Consider the following 20,360-nt stretch of genomic DNA (forward strand, 5'->3'; position numbering starts at 1 on the left):
GGGGATGACGGCCATGTGAGCGGATCATGATAGGTCCTGCACCGGGAGGCTCAGGTGGGCACTACAATGGGAGCCGGGCTGCTATAGTATCTTTGTAGAATCTTTCTTTATTTCTTTCTCTCTTTTTCTTTCTTTCTCTGTTCTTTCTTTCTCTGTTCTGTCTTTCCCTCATTTTCTTTCTCTCTCTGTTCTTTTTTTCTCTCTCTGTTCTTTCTTTCTCTCTCTAATCTTTCTTTCTTTCTCTCTCTGTTCTTTCTTTCTTTTCTTTACTTCTTTCTTTCTCTCTCTGTTCTTTCTCTGTCTCTCTCTGTTCTTTCTTTCTTTCCCCTTTCTTTCTCGCTCTCTGCTTTCTTTTTTCTCTCTCTCTCTGTTTTCTCTCTTTCTTAGTGCCAGTCAGTGTGCCCATAATGCCAGCCACTGTGCCCTCAGTACCAGTCAGTGTGATCAGCAGTGTTAAATGGGTGCGATTAGGTGTGGACATGGGTGTGACTAGTTGTGAAATGGGTGTGGCTGGGCGTGGCCAAAAATTTGCAGCGGCGCGCTGTGCGCGCCGCAGTTTTTGTCCATCTTTCCCTTCTTCAAAAATTGGGAGGTATGATAGGGGCAGCTATGACCAGGGGGTCTGGTTGCCCAATAGAGAGCAGTTCTGCCAGGAATTCTGTAATCATGCATACAAAAGGGGACAGAGATTTGGGAGGAGTACTGTACCTAAAAGCAATAAATAGGACTGAGCTGAAATACTGGGCACAGCTGTGACTACATGTTATATAGTCGTGTTAATCTCCTCTCACTTCTTGTAAACTACAAGTGTACAAAGATATTATATAGTCACCATGTGGCTAGTGGGCCTGTGTAACTTCAAATGCCAGGGCTGAATTTTAGTCCCAGTCCGGCCCTGATACACATACTTTATTAGCTGGCACATTTTATAAGTGGCACCTTACCTTTAAAAGGGATATTTCAGGCTAATGGAAAGGTGATAGTTTCAGTACTAAAAAGATGTTGGTTCCACTGCTGGGGTCCAGACAGTTCAGCAGGACGGGAGATTTACAGTATGTTCCTGATTCTCCTCTGGTTGTAAGACCTTGTCCAGCAGGAATTTAATGGAGCAGCTGCCGATGCATGCGGCCTGCCCCTCTATTTAAAGTCTTTAGCACTAAGAAAGATAGTTAAGTAGTACACTCTTATGTCACCGCCATTGATATAAAAGCAGAGAGGCATGACAAATGCACAACTTGATTCTCCAGTCAATTCCTCCTGCATGTAGTTTTGCCTCCATGGGAAACCTATAATGTCTAATGATATTTTCTCGTTGGGAGACCGAATATTTGAACTAATGTAGCAAATAATTAACTTGTAAGTATTTTGACAAAAAAATTCTTGGAGTTCATTAAAGGATATGAATTATTTGTTGCTTGGTAGAATTAAGTATACGAGTCACTGTAGCAAAATGTATGTTCACAATTTTATTGCAGTTCTATCATTTTGTCAATGTGCATCTAATTACTATGTAGCACTGCAGCCTTGCAGCGCTGGAGTCCTGGTTTCGAATCCCACCAAGGACAACATCTGCAAGGAGTTTGTATGTTCTCCCCTTGTTTGCGTGGGTTTCCTCCAGACACTCCGGTTTCTTCCCATACTCCAAAGACATACTGATAGGGAATTTAGATTGTGAGCTCCATCAGGGACAGTGATGAAAATATGTGCAAACTGTAAAGCGCTGCGGAATATGTTAGCGCTATATAAAAATAAAGATTATTATTTATGTAAAGCCATATGCTTTGCTTGAGAAGGATGATTGACTGCCAAAGCTAGACATCATTCTTGCTATAAACTGAAACCAATCCAAGAATAAATGTGTTTTTCAGTTGCTGTCACATAATTTCTTTTAATTTTCAATTAGATATTTAACCCTTTTCTGCAATGAGACATACTATCCCGTCTATGTGCCCTGGGACTTAATTCCCAGGGATGGGATAGTACGTCATAGCGATCAGCGGCGCCCACGTGGTGAGCGCCGCTGATCGCGGCCGGGTGTCAGCTGATTATCACAGCTGACACCCGGCAAAATGTGTCAAGGGCAGTCACGGACCGCCCCTAACACGTTAACCCCTTGCACACCGCAATCAAACACGATCGCGGTGTACCGGGGGTTAAAGGGAAGCATCGTCAGGGAGGGGGCTCCCTCCGTGCTTCCCTGAGCCCCGCACGGCAGCGCAATGTGCAGCGCTGCTGCGGGGGGACTCCTTCCCTGCAGGCCCCCGAATCCAAGATGGCGACGGGGACCTTCGGGGGCCTGCAGGGAGCTGGCTTCCTCAGTGCCTGCAAAGCGCAGGGACGAGGAAGCCTGCTGCACTGCCTGTGACAGATCGCTTTTTGGAATCTGGGTTCTATGCTGCCTATGTGGGAATCCAGACTCTCACATTTGTCTCCAGAGGCTAAGTCTTTTTTTCCAACTTCTGAGCATGCCCATGGGACGAGCTCCAATTGGAGTTCAGGAGTCAGGTGCTTAGGTCCTGCTCCTGATTCCATTGGCTTAGCTCAGGGCTGACTTACTGTACTAAGAAACCCCTTCCCTCTGACATTACGATTGTGTGAGTGATTGGGCAGCCGCCAGCACCAGTGTGCTCCAGCTATTCCTGTCTCAGCAGCTAGCGTCCTGCATCGCGCCAGCGATATTGCGGTGTCTCCTCGTTGGCTCCGTTCACGCCGCGCTGCGATTGCAGTTTCTCGAGCGTTCGCAGTTGCGACGCCTCGCACCTCTTTTCACGGTAGGTCTAGTTCGGAGTAGTTCTGAGAGTTAAGGCTACTCCTGTGACCCTGTAATACCGTGTCTTTATCGCTGTTGTTCTGTGACTTAAACAGACACAGCGTTTTTGTGTGCTTTAAGTTTGCAGCTCTGTGTCCTCAACAGAGCTTGCTTCAGTGCACTCTGGGTGCAGTTAACCCCGTGCACATTAACGCCACAGTGCTCTGCCTCTCTAGCAGCGGTTATATCACCTGTCGCACGGTGGACCCTGAGTGGCGAAGGCGCTTTAATTATTAATTTTTTTAGTGCCTTCCGCCACTCCTAACAATCGCTGATCTGTCACAGTGATCTGTGATGTGACAGATCAGAGATCTGTCACAGGACAGTGATGTCCCACCTGGGACAATGTAATAAAGTTAAAAAAAAAAAGTGTTAAAATAATTTTTAAAAAATCGCCAAATAAATTAGAAAAAAAAAAATATTCCCCCAATAAATTCATTTTTTGGAAATAGAGAAAACAATACAATAAAAGTATATATTTGATATCGCCGCGTCCGTAACGACCTGCCCTATAAAACTGTCCCATTAGTTAACCCCTTTAGCGAACCCCTTAAAAAATAAAAATAAAAAACGAAGCAAAAAATAATGATTTATTATCATACCGCCGCACAAAAAGTGCAATAACGCGCGATCAAAAAGATGCATATAAATATCCATGGTACCGCTGAAAATGTCATCTTGTCCCTCAAAAAATGAGCCACCATACAGCATCATCCGTGAAAAAATAAAAAAGTTATAACTCACAGAATAAAGCGATGCAAAAATAATAATTTTTTAGAAAAAATAGTTTTCATTGCATAAAACCGACAAAACATAAAAAAAGACCTAAATGAGGAATCGCTGTAACCATACTGACCCAAATAATAAAGCCGCTTTATCAATTTTATCGCACGCGGAACGGTGCGAACGCACCCCCCCAAAAGAAATTCATGAAACGCTGGTTTTTGTTCATTCTGCATCCCAAAAATCGGAATAAAAAGCAATCAAAAAATGTCACATGCCCGAAAATGGTACCAATAAAAACGTCAACTCGTCCCGCAAAAAATAAGACCTCACTTGACTCGGTGGGTCAAAATACGGAAAAATTATAGCTCTCAATATGTGGTGATGCAAAAACTATTTTTACAATAAAAAGCGTCTTTTAGCGTGCGACAGCTGCCAAACATAAAAACCCACCATAAATAGTAAATCAAACCCCCCGTTATCACCCCCTTAGTTAGGGAAAAATAATAAAATTAAAAGAAAATGTATTTATTTCCATTTTCCCATTAGGGTTAGGGCCAGGGCTAGGGTTAGGGTTAGGCAAGGGTTAGGGCTGAGATTAGGGTTAGGGGTGTGTTGGGGTTAGGGTTGGAGTTAGAATTGGGGGTTTCCACTGTTTGGGCACATCAGGTGCTCTCCAAATGCAACATAGCGTCTGATCTCAATTCCAGCCAATTCTGAGTTGAAAAAGTCAAATGGTGGTCCTTCCTTTCCAAGCTCTGCCATGCGCCCAAACAGTGTTTTACCCCCACATATGGGGCATCAGCCTACTCAGGTCAAATTGCAAAACAACTTTTGGGGTCCAATTTCTCCTGTTACCCTTAGGAAAATAAAAAATTGGTGGCAAAAATATCATTTTTGTGGAAAAAAATGATCTTTTTATTTTCACGCCCAGGCGTTATAAACTTCTGTGAAGCACTTGGGGGTTCAAAGTGCTCACCACACATCTAGATAAGTTCCGTGGGAGGTCTAGTTTCCAAAATGGGGTCACTAGTGGGGAGTTTCAATAGTTTAGGTACATCAGGGGCTCTCTAAACGCACATGACACCCGCAGACCATTCCATCAAAGTCTGCGTTCCAAGACGTCACTACTTCCCTTTCGAGCCCCGACGTGTGCCCATACAGTAGTTTTCTCCCACATATAGGGTGTCAGCGTACTCAAGACAAATTGGACAACAACTTTTGGGTTTCAATTTCTCCTGTTACCCTTGGGAAAATAAAAAAAGGGGACTAAAAGATCATGTTTGTGGAAAAAATACGATTTTTTTATTTTCACGCCCAGTCGTTATAAACTTCTGTGAAGCACTGGGGGGTTCAAAGTGCTCACCACACAACTAGATAAGTTCCTTAGGGGGGTCTAGTTTCCAAAATGGGGTCACTTGTGGGGGGTTTCCACTGTTTAGGTACATCAGGGGCTCTCCAAAAGCAACATGACACCCACAGAGCATTCCATCAAAGTCTGCATTCCAAAACGTCACTACTTCCCTTCCGAGACCTGACGTGTGCCCATACAGTAGTTTTCTCCCACATATGAGGTATCAGGGTACTCAGGACAAATTGGACAACTTTTGCGGTCCAATTTTTCCTAGTACCCTTGGGAAAATAAAAAAATTGGTGACTAAAAAATCATGTTTGTGGAAAAAATACGATTTTTTTATTTTCACACCCGGGCGTTATAAACTTCTGTGAAGCACTGGAGGGGTCAAAGTGCTCACCACACATCTAGATAAGTTCCTTGGGGGGTCTAGCTTCCAAAATGGTGTCATTTGTGGGGGGGTTTCCACTGTTTTGGTACATCAGGGGCTCTCCAAACGCGACATGGTGTCCAATCTCAATTCCATGCTCCCAAATAGTGGTCTACCCCCACATATGGGGTATCAGTGTACTCAGGACAAATTGCACAATAACTTTTAGGGTCCTGTTACCCTTGGAAAAATAAGAATTGAGGGTGAAATGATCATTTTTGTGGAAAAAATATGATTTTTTAATTGTACGGCTGTATGTTATAAACTTCTGTGAAGCTCTTGGGGGTTCAAAGTTCTCACCACACATCTAGATAAGTTCCTTGGGGGGTCTAGTTTCCAAAATGGTGTCATTTGTGGGGGGTTTCCACTGTTTAGGTAGATCAGGGGCTCTCCAAACGAGACATGGCGTCCGATCAGAATTCCAGCCAATTTTGAATTGAAAAAGTCAAACGGCGCTCCTTCCCTTCTGAGCTCAGCCATGCGCAGAAAATTGCACAATAAATTTTGCAGTCCAATTTCTCCTGTTACTCTTGGTAAAATAAAAAAAATTGAACCTGAAGTATTTTGTGAAAAAAAGTTAAATGTTCATTTTTTTTAAATATTCAAAAAATTCCTGTGACGCACCTAAAGGGTTAATAAACTTTTTGAATGTGGTTTTGAGCACCTTAAGGGGTGCAGTTTTTAGAATGGTGTCACTTTTGGGAATTTTCAATCATATAGACCCCTCAAAGTGGCTTCAAATGTGATGTGGTCTGTAAAAATAAAATGGTGTTGCAAAAATGAGAAATCGCTGGTCAATTTTTGACCCTTATAACTTCCTAACATAAAAAAATTCTGGTTCCAAAATTGTGCTGATGTAAAGTAAACGTGTGGGCAATGTTACTTATCAAGTTTTTTGTGTGCCGAATCTCTGTGATTTAAGGGCTTAAAAATTCAAAGTTGGAAAATTGCGAAATTTTCAAAATTTTTGCCAAATTTCTGTTTTTTCACAAATAAACGCAAGTTATTTGAATGAAATTTTACCACTAACATGAAGTACCATATGTCACGAGAAAACAATGTCAGAATCACCGGGATCCATGGAAGCATTCCAGAGTTATGACCTCATAAAGGGACAGTGGTCAGAATTGTAAAAAATGGCCCGGTCATTCACGTGCAAACCACCCTTGGGGCTTAAGGGGTTAAAATCCATTAAAACACTTTGAAAATATGGATGATAAGTAAGGGTATGTTTCCATGGGCCAGAATCCCTGCGCTTTGGACGCAGCGAATACCACGCTCCGCCCAAAGCGTCGCCCCCTGTTGTACGCTCGGTGATTCCCGAAGTGTTCATTTAATACATGTGGAATCACCGCATCGTATTCATAGACTGAGTTATTTATCTTGCGGAGATGGAGAGTCCCCGCAAGATAAATAGACATGCTGCGGTCTATAAAGATGCGCCGCATGTCCGGTTACGCAGGGCCGCCAGATGCGGCCATGCACACAGAGTGGAGATGGGGTTTCATAAAATCTCCTCCACTATGCTGTAACATCTGGACGCTGCGGATTGGACGCTGCGGCTGTATGCAGCATCCAAATGGAATTTATCAGCAGATTGTTACTATTAAATCTGTTAGCAGCATAATATACAGTGGCATGTAAAAGTTTTGGCACCCCCGGTCAAAATTACTGTTATTGTGAACAGATAAGCAAGTTGAAGATAAAATGATCTCTAAACTGCCTAAAGTTGAAGATAATACATTTCCTTTGTATTTTAAATTTTAAAAAACTGTCATTTTTATATTTTAAACATTACAAAAAGGAAAATGGGCTGATGCAAACGTTTGGGCACCCTGCATGGTTAGTACCTAGTATCACCCACTTTTGCAAGTGTCATAGCTTGTAAACGCTTTTTGTAGCCAGCCAAGAGTCTTTCATTTATTGTTTAATGGATTTTCATCCATTCTTCCCTGGAAAATTCTTCCAGTTCTGTGAGATTCTTGGTTCTTCTTGTGACTTGCCCCAGAGACTGTGGGGTACTCGGCGCCCGGCCCGTTGATTTCAATGGGAAATGTCACAGTGGCTGTGACCTGGTCCGTGGCCTCAGGCGGTCATGTAAAAGGGTAGAATTGAATGGGGATAGAGTTTATGAGATGATTTGTGACGCCACCTGTGATACCTGGTCAGATTGACCAGTGCTGCAATGTCGCTTCTCTGGGACCGATGTTGGGGCGCAGCTGAGTTGTTGAAGCCCTCCACAGGTAGGGCTGTAGTCCCAGGGCGGTGGTGATAAGTTGTGGACGGTGAGATGCTGTGGAGTGGAGAATGTAGCAGAGCCGGGCGTGAGACACAGGAAGAAAGTGGAGGACACAAGGGCATGTAGTTCCAAAGGCTTTACTCACAGTCTGGTGCACACAGAGGTCCGCTTTGGTGCTGTGTCCTCCGGGTGAGGGGTCCAGCCAACTTCCAGATAAGATGAAGTGCACCTTCCCAGCTCTCCCTGTCAGTGTGTTCCTTCCCTGGCCGTCTCCAAACTATACGCTGCTTAACTCCTTCTTCCACTCCAGCGCTTCACAATTAGTGTTCCAGGCCAGCAGCTGTGAATCCTGTTCGGGCAACACCTCACCGTTCCCGTGACTCTATATAGCCGCCTTTCTGGTCGGAGTAACTGTGGAAGGGGCGATGGTCCATAAAGAAAATTGAAATGACCTGGAGAATCATAATGGCAAGTCACTTTTAGCATTTAGTAAACATGGTAAAATGCAAAATAAAAAAACAATTGTGGAATTGCACTTTTTTTTGCAATTTCACTGCACTTGGAATTTTTTTACCACTTTCCAAAATATGATATGTTAAACCCAATGGTGTCGTTCAAAAGTACAACTCATCTCGCAAAAGAAAAGCCCTCACATGGCCATGTTGACCGAATAATAAAAAAGTTATGGCTCTGGGAGGAAGAGGAGCAAAAAACAAAATCGCAAAAACAAAAATACCTCCGGTCATGCAAGGGTTAAAGTGCACACAAATCTCCAAGGGTTCCCAAACTTTTGCATTGGCCTACTTTCCCTTTAGACCTTTTAGAGATAATTTCATCTTTATCTTACTTAACTGTTCCCAATAACGGTAATTTTGAACAGTGGTGCCCAAACTTTTACATGCCACTGTAGGGTAAAAGAGCCTTATTCCAGGTATGCCTCCCTTGCTAGGCTGTGTGTTATAGTTTCAATACAATCAGTGTTTTATCAGCAGGAGAATATCACTACCTGACTAGGTCTCACGTGCACAGCAGTTTAGCTAATCCGTGTAATCTCACCCACTCCCTTGATTGGCAGCTTGCTGACAATTCACAGTGTACACAGGAAGCTGCCTGTCAGAAGCTTCGGCAGGGTTATAAAAAGCCCAAAAGTCTTAGCTTTGCAACATCTACTTTAAACAATACAGGGATTCTATCAAAACTACACCAATCAGTCCATTAAGTGATAGATCCCTTGAATCAGAATTTATTGCCTGGTATTATGGTGCTCTCAAATTATAGAGCAAAAGTTTGCCGACAGATTTCCTTTAAAATCTTTGGACCAGACAAAGATTTCCATGGAAATCTTCCTCCAGAGCTTATTTTAAATGAAAAAAGTAGTTACTAGTGTAAGACATATAATAACTGATGTCATTGCTCCTGATCTTACTGCAGAGCTGTGTGTCATTATAACTAACACAGTACAGCAGAGCTGAACTTTGTCTCTACAAACACATCTGCAATTGTAGGTCTCCTCTAATAGTGCTATCAGATGAACTGTCCTCAACTCCCTCCCCACTGACTGCCTATGAGATGGAAGCTGTGAAAATGCTAGGTCTAATCAGGCACAGCTCTGTAGCAAAGCTAACAGCACAATGAGAAGATATGCAGCTGCAGATGTATTTATAATGAAATAAAGCTCAGGTCTGCTGTACTGTGTTAGTTGCAATCAGGCACCGTTCTGAATTGAGATCAGGAGAGCAGATTGTCAGTCATTACATGTCTCACATTGGTAACTCCAACTCTTGAGGCAGATTCCAAAGAGATCTATGTTCGGCTCATAGATCTTAACAGCTCAGTTACTTATTAAGAAAAAATGTGTATTTTCTGGAATAAGACATCGTATCGTAGATCTCAAGGTATCATTTCATTCAATTTTCTACGACCTGCGTGCCTATATACTGTACACTGCTTAGGAGTAGATACTATTGAAAGATTCCGATTCAAATAAAATCTACCGTATATGCAGTAATTGATCAATTTGCTAAAAAGTAAATAAATATACTTATATACAGTGGGTACGGAAAGTATTCAGACCCCTTAAATTTTTCACTCTTTGTTTCATTGTAGCCATTTGGTAAATTCAAAAAAGTTCATTTTGTTCCCATTAATGTGCACCCTGCTCCCCATCTTGACTGGAAAAAAAAAAAAAAATGTAGAAATTTTTGCAAATGTGTTAAAAAAGAAAAAATGACAAATCACATGTTCATAAGTATTCAGACCCTTTGCTCAGGCACTCATATTTAAGTCACATGCTGCCCATTTCCTTGTGATCCTCCTTGAGATAGTTCTACTCCTTCATTGGAGTCCAGCTGTGTTTAATTAAACTGGTAGAACTTGAATTGGAAAGGCACACACTTGTATATATAAGACCTCACAGCTCACAGTGCATGTCAAACCAAATGATAATCATGAGGTCCAAGGAACTGGCCAAGGAGCTCAGAGATAGAATTGTGGCAAGGCACACATCTGGCCAAGGTTACAAAAGAATTTCTGCAGTACTCAAGATTCCTAAGAGCACAGTGGCCTCCATAATCCTTAAATGGAAGAATTTTGGGACCACCAGAAGTCTTCCTAGACCTGGCCATCCAGCCAAACTGAGCAATCACGGGAGAAGAGCCTTGGTGAGAGAGGTAAAGAAGAACCCCAAGATCACTGTGGCTGACTCCACATATGCAGTATGGAGATGGGAGAAAGCTCCCCAAAAGTCAACTATCACTGCAGCCCTCCACCAGTCGGGCCTTTATGGCAGAGTGGCCCGACGGAAGCCTCTCCTCAGTGCAAGACATGAAAGCCCGCATAGAGTTTGCTAAAAAACACATGAAGGACTCCCAGACTATGAGAAATAATATTCTCTGGTCTGATGAGGTGAAGATAGAACTTTTTGGTGATAATTCTAAGTGGTATGTGTGGAGAAAACCAGGTGCTTCTCATCACATGCCCAGTAAAATACCAACAGTGAAATATGGTGGTGGCAGCTATGGGGGTGTTTTTTCAGCTGCAGAGATAGGATGACTGGTTGCAATTGAAGGAAACATGTACAAAGATATCCTGGATGAAAACCTCTTTCAGAGTGCTCTTGACCTCAGACTTGGCTGAGAAAAAAAAAATAACTTTTTTGAATTTACCAAATGGCTGCAATGAAACAAATAGTGAAAAATTTAAAGGGGTCTGAATACTTTCCATACCCACTGTATTAAAAGTGTGATATATAGGGTTATATAATGTCACATACGTTCATCTTCTCTATATATAGCTGGCGCAGTCAAATCTCTGTTGCACAACTAATGAAGAAAAGTATAGCACAGACAACCACAGAGGGAAGCCTTTTTATTTGTATCATAAAATGTGTTATCATCATTGCAAATGTCATCAATAAGCTCCAATGTGTTTTTTTTTATATAAAATAACCCATAAGAAATAGACACCAAATGAAAGAAATGAATTCATATATCATAAATAAATAAGGTTAACCTTGACTAGTCCTTTTTTTGCCTGGTGTTGTACTATTAACTAGTTATTGTGTCAATCCTTGGCTAACTGCATAATTCCGTACTCAGGTGGGCGAGAGGAGAGGAGACTATAGAAAAGTGACTGTCATACAACAAACAAAAATTGAGTGGCACTCACATGTAGATTGCAAGTTTATTGTGTTCACAAAAACAAACAGAACAAGCCAGGGAAGAAACGGGCAGCACCTGTAGCAATGGCTACTTCAGGCATAAAGGCCATTGGTGCAGGTGCCGCCTGAGCCTTACCGTTGCTTGCTCTGCACAATGTTGGGGAAATTACCTAATCAGCATATTGTAGAACCCCCCCCCACACCCCTCACTGATTGGCATCTTTATGCCTATGCACAGTGCACAAAGAAAGCTGCCAATCAGTGGTGTGGGAGGAGTTATACAGAGCTCAGCATTCAGAGAACTGCTAGACCGGCAGCAGATAAAACAGTGATTTAATCAAAATGGCAGTACGCAGCCCTGTAAGTGATACATCGCTGCAAGCAGGATTTCCACCCCTACACTATGCTGCTTTCTTTTGTGGTAGCAAAAAACCTGATGACAGATTCACTTGAAATTATGACAAGGAAGAAACATTTTGATACTGTTCTATATTGCTTTAGAAACTGAAAAACCAATGAAGGTAGTTGGAGATGATGACTTACTGGACCGTGAGCTGATTACAGAATTAAGAAAAGAGTATGGGATGACTTACAATGATTTCTTCATGGTACTGACAGATTTAGATATGAGGGTTAAGGTAAGTAGATTTTTCCATTTTATATGCAGTGTTTCTAATTTTTGGTAATTATATTGTTATGTATTAAAGATATGCGCACACTTAGTAGATTGTATTAAAAAAAATTCTAAACAATTTGGCCCACAGATCTGCACTAGATTTGTATCCAGCAGTGTTTCCTTGAATCTCTACAAATTCTTTTTATATAAGTGGTACAGTTGCAAAAAAAATTCAAAACAAAAAAAGCTGCCACAGTTGAATATAGCCTCATATGACATCCGGTATATCTATTGACATTTCTTAGCACATCTTCAAAAGTCCTGCAGCCAACAGCTGGAGGTATGTTTTAACTTACATGTACCATGTCATACATGACATACCACCTCCGTAATAAAAGACGTTCTGTTTAAAATTCCTCAGTGTGCGAAGATAAAAATTCACTGATGGGTAACAGGAAATTCTTGTCAAAAAGCCAAAACTGCTGATTATTTGCAGGGTCAAACCAAGCAAATCACAATGAACAGTATGTCATATGTCTAATAACAGGTTAAACTTATTATGACCCAATAATGGCATAATATACATTTTTGTTTAAAAAGTAGACTTTTTTTGTTTAAGTACATTTTATTTAGAAAGTAGATGTTATAAAGAATGTATAATAACTTTTGCAGATTATCTCAGCGTTTTACTTCAATATTCTTTTATGAAATAACCAACTAAACAAAAACTAAATATAGTGCAGCTTTAGATCTGCGTTCATTGCCACTGCCTAGAACAAGGCTGCAAATACCAGGCACGTGCAGCATTATTAAAGCCTTATTCATTTATTAGTATTTTATTTTCAATTCATCATCAGTGCACTGGATCCGTTTTTCATCCATTTTTGATCCGTGTGTCCATATTTCCTATCTGTGTGTCTTCCATTTCTATTTCCTACACAAAAAAGATGGATGTTTCTCCAAGCTTCTGGCGACCAGCCAATGAAAAACAGACAGAATATGGATGACATCAGTGTGATAGCCATTTTGTTCACTAACCCCCAGACTTGAATGGGCAAGAACCGAATGTACCAACTCCTACCTGCCATCATCTGCAGGTCCTCCTTTGATAAGCCTGCCTGGAACAACCTCAGTGGTGAAATATGATGCACACACAATGTCATACTAGGCCGGCTAATGAATAGAGGAGCCACAGAATACAGCAGGTAGGAGGCGGTTCACAGGACTGCCATCCAGCGGCCATGAAGTACTAATCTGACCACTGGACCATGGTGCTGTGAATTTATTCACTCATCTCTAGTGGACAGCTGAGTAGGCATCAAATTGAGAAGATCAAAATACCTCCCTCCATAAGGGGGTTGTGATGAACATATGTGTGACATCATACAGTTGGTACGATGCCTGAGGGCACATTATATTCAGCTAAACAAGAGTCCTATACCAGTGTCCTAAAATTATATTCCTGCAATTTACAGAACAATGACAGCTTATGAATCAAAGTGAGTGATTAAAGAAGCACTCGCAACAAAGTTTTTATCCCCTTACTATATTGAAATCATCATATTATATAGCACTGTGTACTTACAATTGCTCATTCAGCCTTTCTACCCAGTTAATTATTCTATTTGTGGTGCTCTATGTAGAAATAGGAAGTCTCTTGTCCCAGAATGACTCATCCCCCTCTTCAACTCTTGACTCAACTCCTTGACCCGTCCCCCCTGCCAGGGATTTTTGCAGTGACTCCTGCCTTGCACAGAGACAATTGACCTCCTGTTTCTACATAGAGCTTAGAAGGACTCATCTAGTCACTTTTTAATCACGTGATGTCATAGACCTAATGGAAAACACAAGAATTAACTGGGTAGAAAGAAAAATGAGCAATTGTAAATGCCCAGTGGTATATAATATGATGACTGCAATATATTAAGAGGATAACAATTTTGATGGGAGAAGGAATGCTTCTTTAAGTCCACATATTCCTAGTTCCCTTGCTCAGGCTTGGACAAAAAGTGTACTGGAGTTTATGCTTTTCTCACAAATAAAATGCTGTAGTCAAAAGCAAATATGTGCGTGGGAGCCACAAAAAAGACACACAGTGATTGAAAGAGTCTGAGCTGGGTTGTAAGATTCTGGACAGGAGATTAAAAAAAATAGTGTAACCATGGAGTTGGAGGTAGAGCAACCATGTCCCAGTTGGGGAACTCAAGCTCCCCTGTAGTGCTGACCACATCCCATACACATTGTCCAGCGAAATCTGCCAGAGACAAAAGGTCCGTGATTTAGTTGCTGAAAACTCTATTGCTGTGTTTTACAGCATATAATAATGGAAAGTTAAGGGTTTTCATGTTATTTTCAGAGCCCTACAGAGTCTAGTTAAAACTACACAAACCTTTGCAGCTGACTTAAATCTGTATTTTTTTAAACGTTTATAATACATAGTCTGTAAGGTTATTGTATCATTTTTCCTATTCCTTAGCAGCTCAGCTACATTGCCCGGGATGCCCAGTGCCTCGTAACCATGTACAGTTGTGCTCAAAAGTTTACATACCCCAGCAGAATGTTTGCTTTCTTGGCCTTTTTTCAGAGAGTATGAATGATAACCCCAAAACGATTTGTCCACTCATGGTAAGTGGTTGGGTGAAGCCATTTATTGTCAAACTGCTGTGTTTTCTCTTTTTAAATCATAATGACAACCCAAAACATCCAAATCACCCGGATCAAAAGCTTACATACCCTGGTTATTTTGTCCTGATAACGTGCACAGAAGTTGACACAAATGGGTTTGAATAGCTACTAAAGGTAACATCCTCACCTGTGACCTGTTTGCTTGTAATCAGTGTGTGCGCAAAAAAGCTGAGTGAGTTTCTGGGAACCAGACAGACTCTTGCATCTTTCATCCAGCTACTGACATTTCTGGATTGTGAGTCATGGGGCAAGCAAAAGAATTGTTAAAAAAAAAAGGCCAAGAAATCAAAAATTCTGCCAGGGTATGTAAACTTTCGAGCACAACTGTAGCATGTGAAATCACAGCCCAGATTATATCAACACATAAAGTAGGGCAAAATGACTTCTGGCTACTGTCAATTGCCACAAAAATTATAATTATTTTGGAGCGCCAGTGAGTGCCTTAGACAAGACTCTGCATTCTTACCACTTGTAAAGAGTCAGTCAGTCAAACAATGCAGCCATAATGCTTAGGGCTCTAACTCTGTTCCCAAACTCATCTCTTCAGGGCTCTGTCTGTCCCCTATTACTGCCCTTGCTTCTCAATGATTTTATTCTACAAGGACTTTGCTTCTCTCATGTTCTAGTCCCTGCAATGCTGTGCGTGGTGGTAGCCACGGGCGAGGCTCCCGTTTCTTTATCCTTTCTATGTAATTTACTCCAGGTCTGATGGTGCACACTGTTTTTCTCTACTCCACCACAACCCAGCTTTAACTCTACAGTCCTGATCAGCAAGTCTCCTTACTTGCTCTTCGATTCCACATCCTATTTCTTCTACTACTGGCGCCCTGCAACCCTTGCTCTTGGGGCCCCACTAGTCCATCATACTAAGTCCTGCTTAGCTACAATATCTTCTGCGTTACTAACTTTTTGGTTATTGATTTGGCGTCCCACACTTTGCAAAGTGTGCCTTTTGCTCTGAAGTCTGCTTCCTTTCTACCTGGTGACCACAGCTTCTTAGAGACCCCTCCATCACTTCTCACAAGCTATGACCACTGGTCCTCCACCTTCAGACTAGCAACTTGCTATGAATTTTTGTGTAGGGAAATGAAACAATGAGGAACTTTAACGTGGGTTGCAGACCTTTTGTATTTTTCCAAAATATTGAAAAATACCATATGCATTTATTGCATCTTTAGGTATTGTACATTTTTAATGTTTTGCAGGATGAGGCTTGACTATATTAGTGTTGGCTTGGAGAAATGGTGTATCTGTCCTTGTGAGGTGCACTTATATAATATGGGGCAGCCCCACTGATCTAATAGTGTGGGCATCACTGATAGACTGTAAGCCAGACACTGGGCAGTACATGAATCTGTGTGACTGGCGTCCTATACAAGCCTTATCAATGTGGATTTATAATACTATCCAGTAAAAAGGTTATTCTATGGCTGCACTATATTGATGATGTTTTTGTAATATGGAAAGGCTGTGAAAATGAAGTTGCAGATTTTGTGGGAAGTCTCAACATCATTGATCTGGGATTCCACTTCACTTTTGAAACCAGTGGGTCTAAATTATCATTTTTGGATATTACAATTTAAAAATTAAGAATGGGGAACTATCAACGAGTACGTTCAGAAAACCCACTGCTACAAATTCTGTATTGAGATGGGAATCAAACCATCCTGCCCTTCTCAGGAGAGGGATACCTAAGGGTCAGTATTTACGTATCTGCAGAAATTGCTCTGACCCAACTGTGGTCAAACAGCTAGCTGATTACCTCAGGAAAAGATTCCTTGAAAGGGGGTATACAGATAGGGTACTTAGAGAGACATACAAGAACTCACTAAGGAGAGATCGTAAACAGCTACTTAATCCCATCCAAAAGAGAGATGATCAGGAAACCCTATGATTTATAACAAAATACTGTAGTAAATCCAAGGAAATAAGATATATTTTCCAGACACACTGGCCTGTCCTTAAAATGGATGAAGACAAAGGATAGCATTTCAGAGGGACCGCAAATTACTTTTAGAAAAGGAAGGTCACTAAAAGACAGGTTGGTCCACAGCTTTTTCCAGCCAACAACCAACGAGTCTTGGCTGAGCAACCCACCGAAAGGTTGCTTCAGGTGCAGGAATTGCAATTTTTGCAGAGTGATCGCACCTCGGAAAAAATTTTGCAGTAACACGATTGAGACATTTTATCCCATTCATCAACTGCCAAAGGGGATCATCTATAAGGCCACATGTGAATGTGGTCTAGAATATGTAGGCAATACGAAGAGGGAACTGCGGAGAAGGGTGGGTGGGTATTTGAGGGAGAAACAAAACAAACGGGACACACCAATAGCCAATCACCTCAACCAAGTACAATTTTTGCAGAGTGATCGCACCTCGGAAAGAATTTTTCAGTAACACGATTGGGACATTTTATCCCATTCATCAACTGCCAAAGGGGATCATCTATAAGGCCACATGTGAATGTGGTCTAGAATATGTAAGCAAAACGAAGAGGGAACTGCGGAGAAGGGTGGGTGGGTATTTGAGGGATAAACAAAACAAACGGGACACACCAATAGCCAATCACCTCAACCAAGTACACGGAGGAAACACCGAGAAAATGAAATTTGTGAGGATAGATAAAATCACCCCACATCCCAGATGAGGTGATTGGGACAAAAGTTTATTACAGAAAGAAACCCAATGGATTTTTTGTCTCAAAATGGTTCATCCCACAGGTTTGAATGAATAGTTATCTTTCTCGTCTTTCCTCTGATAGGGCACACTAGGGAGTCTAGTTAGGGGCAGCCGCCGTTGAGTGCGGGGCTGCGGGCGCCACTGCGCAGGACTCCTAGGGTGCTAATCTCCGCCTTAGGTAGGGCTAGTTTAGGCTTAATTATGGATATTATTGTGCCCCTTCCACCTCTTGTGTTTTTTCTAATTTTTCCTTGTTTTTTTTCCTTTTTTTTGTTTACCCACCCTGTTTTACCTTTTCGGTCCTCTGTCCCTGGGGTTCTGCCGTGTTGCCTACTCATTTAACATTAACGTTAGTTAATAGGGTACCCTTATTCTGCGTGATTCTGTCTGATCTACTTATACTGGTGACCACTTATAAGATATCACCTGTTATTGAGATGGCACTAAGCCTTATATGTAATGAACAAGATTTAGGGTATCCAAAATCTGTTCAGTATCTGCCCGCTTTTGAGTGTCTCACTTATTAAGCAGATCAATAATCACTTACCATGATGACTGTTGCGATTCGGCGTCTAATCGTCTCCTTGGTGATTGCCGGGGGAAGAGCAGTCTTTGTAAATGTGGGCGCTTATACCGGAAGTGACGCATGCGTGTCAGCGTCGACAATATGCGTTCCAGAAGAAATAGCTCAACCCCGGCCGTATGTTCCATTCACCAAAAGATGATCACACGCTTCCCCTGAAGGCGCGCATTAAAAAATGGTAACAGCTATTTGCAGCACTTCCAGCAGCCCTGCATACATATGCCTTTTGTGCGTTTCCCCGGATGAGTCTAAGGTGATGAAACACGTCAGGAGATTATGGCTGGGACTTCCAGCCTGCTATAGGAATAATGTGGTGATACGAACCCTACCTCTCCTGGTGAGAATTTTCCTTTTCCACTAATTTAACTGCAGGAAATATGAGTCATTGTTTGTAGAATCTATGCATTATACTCTGCTGCATTTTTTGAGGGAATACCAGTTAGACTATTGCTCTGGATGCCCCATGTTGGTGTTATTATGGTCTCCAGTACAATGAAGATTGCAATGATTTGATGTGATTTTGTTTTTCATTGCATACCCAGTCTTGACTTTCAGTGACATGTCCTTAATTTATGTATGTCTCTAGTGACAATAGGTCGATTTTCTCTAGCAGGAGAACCAATGCAAACACCATAATTGATGTATATGAGATACCACTGGTTCTAATTGTACTCAGATTTAGTTCTAAAGACATGGCCTCAGTGAGATACTAAAAAGAACCTGGTTATTACATGTGGATAGGTGACCTTGTTTATCTCTGTTGCAACCCATATACTATTAGTAGTTGCGTCCATTTTTGCACAATACACATTTTGCACTCAAGCAGTTTTTTATCAGGTTATCTGTTAACCTTTTTAATGCAATAGTTTAATAAAAGTTATATTTTACCCCAATTGCTACTTCCGAAATTCCTTTTGGTAAAATATCCTAGCTAAATACTACTCTTGTGCCAAAACTCCCCTAGTAGGCTACCTTCACCTAATCTTTCAAGTCAATGTGCCAAGCTGTTAGAGGGTTACTGTGCCTCATATGATGTCAACTAGCACCAGTTTGGATATATAGATGTATATAAGATCTGCTTGTTAACAATAATTTTTGGAGCTAGTAAAGAAGGTGTAAAGAAGTGTTCAATACATTAATTTTGAAATTATAGATGGACCATACAATACCTCTCCCCTATGGCACGTATTACTAAAACTAAATGTTAAGTTCTCGGATTATATATTTAAATTGGTTTTCATTGTTTTGTTTTTTATTGTGCAGCAATATTATGAAGTGCCTATTTCTATGAAGTCAGTGTTTGATATAGTTGATACATTCCAATCCAGAATTAAAGAGATGGAGAAGCAGAAAAGAGATGGGATTACATGTAAAAGGGAAGACAAGACAAGATCACTTGAAAGTTTTCTCTCAAGGTAAGCTTCTCCAAAAAAAATTAAGTGAAGCATATTTCTAATAGGAAATCTTCAAATTTGAGTTAAAAACCACTATTAACCTGCAGATATGGGGATAATCTGCCAATTAATAGCGTTCTGAAACTGCATGGTGCACGTACTGAGAACACCGCTACAGTGAGGAAATTAACTTTATTCCTTCGGGCAGCCTTGGGCTTTCAGCAATAGATGCACGGCTGACGCAGTGTCAGTCACCGCTCAGTGGACAGTGAGCAGCGGCTGTAACCTAGCCCCACACTGACAAGCAGTTTATTTCCTCTTGGCAGAGGGGCTCATATTGCAAGTGCCAGGCAGCTTCTGAATACTATTAACCTACAAATTAACCCCATATCTGCAGGATAATAGTGTTGTTTTTTGCGTGACTGGTCCCTTTAACTACTTAACGACCTATGACGTGTAAATACATCATAGGTCGCCTCCCTCTCTTTGGTGCGGGCTTCAGAGCTGAGCCTGCACCATTTCCGGCACATGACAACTGCTCTGATCAGCTGTCATGTGCCCCTAACAGCCACGGTGGGAATCAATCTTGCGTAAACCGGATGTGCAACATGATTGCGGGGCACCGATGGGTTGACATGACCACCAAGGGTCTGCAGGAGACCCCTGTGGTTGTCATTGCCGAACTTCTATGAGCACCACCCGGTGGTTGGCACTCATAGCAGATGAGTATTTTTGGTGCACATAGCAGGGATGAAGCCCTGCCATGTGCAGCACAAGCGATGTTATGATCGCAGCTTCTCGTCTCCCATGCAGACTACTGAAGCAAGTAAAAGGCTAAAAAAAATTTACACATTTTTAATATTTTTTAAAAGTATAAAAGTTCAAATCACCCCCCATTCACCCCATTCAAAATAAAACAATTTAAAAAAATAAAATCACACATATTTGATAGTGCCACATTTAGAATCACCCGCTCTATCGAGATATAAAAAGAATTAATCCGATCGGTAAACGGCATAATGAGAAAAAAATCAAAATGCCAGAATGACTTTCTTTGGTCTCTGCAACAATGCAGTAAAATGCAATTATTGGAGGTCTAAACATCATGTCTATCCCAAAATGATATCAATAAAGATGCCAGCTCGGCACGCAAAAAATAAGCCCTTACCCAGCCCCAGATCCTGAAAA

General features: G+C 41.4%; 1 protein-coding gene across 1 annotated transcript in view; it reads left to right on the forward strand.

Moving 5' to 3' along the window:
* Positions 1-20,360, forward strand: part of CCDC80 (coiled-coil domain containing 80) — a 181,894-nt gene that overhangs the window by 69,600 nt on the left and 91,934 nt on the right. The window contains exons 4-5 of the mRNA XM_073563495.1: positions 11,715-11,851; positions 19,042-19,193. Of these exons, the coding sequence (XP_073419596.1) occupies positions 11,715-11,851; positions 19,042-19,193 (289 nt within the window). The remainder of the gene's footprint in view (positions 1-11,714; positions 11,852-19,041; positions 19,194-20,360) is intronic.

This window comes from Dendrobates tinctorius, unplaced genomic scaffold, assembly GCF_039654945.1.
Source record: "Dendrobates tinctorius isolate UK_male_01 unplaced genomic scaffold, ASM3965494v1 ptg000391l, whole genome shotgun sequence".
Taxonomy (NCBI): domain Eukaryota; kingdom Metazoa; phylum Chordata; class Amphibia; order Anura; family Dendrobatidae; genus Dendrobates; species Dendrobates tinctorius.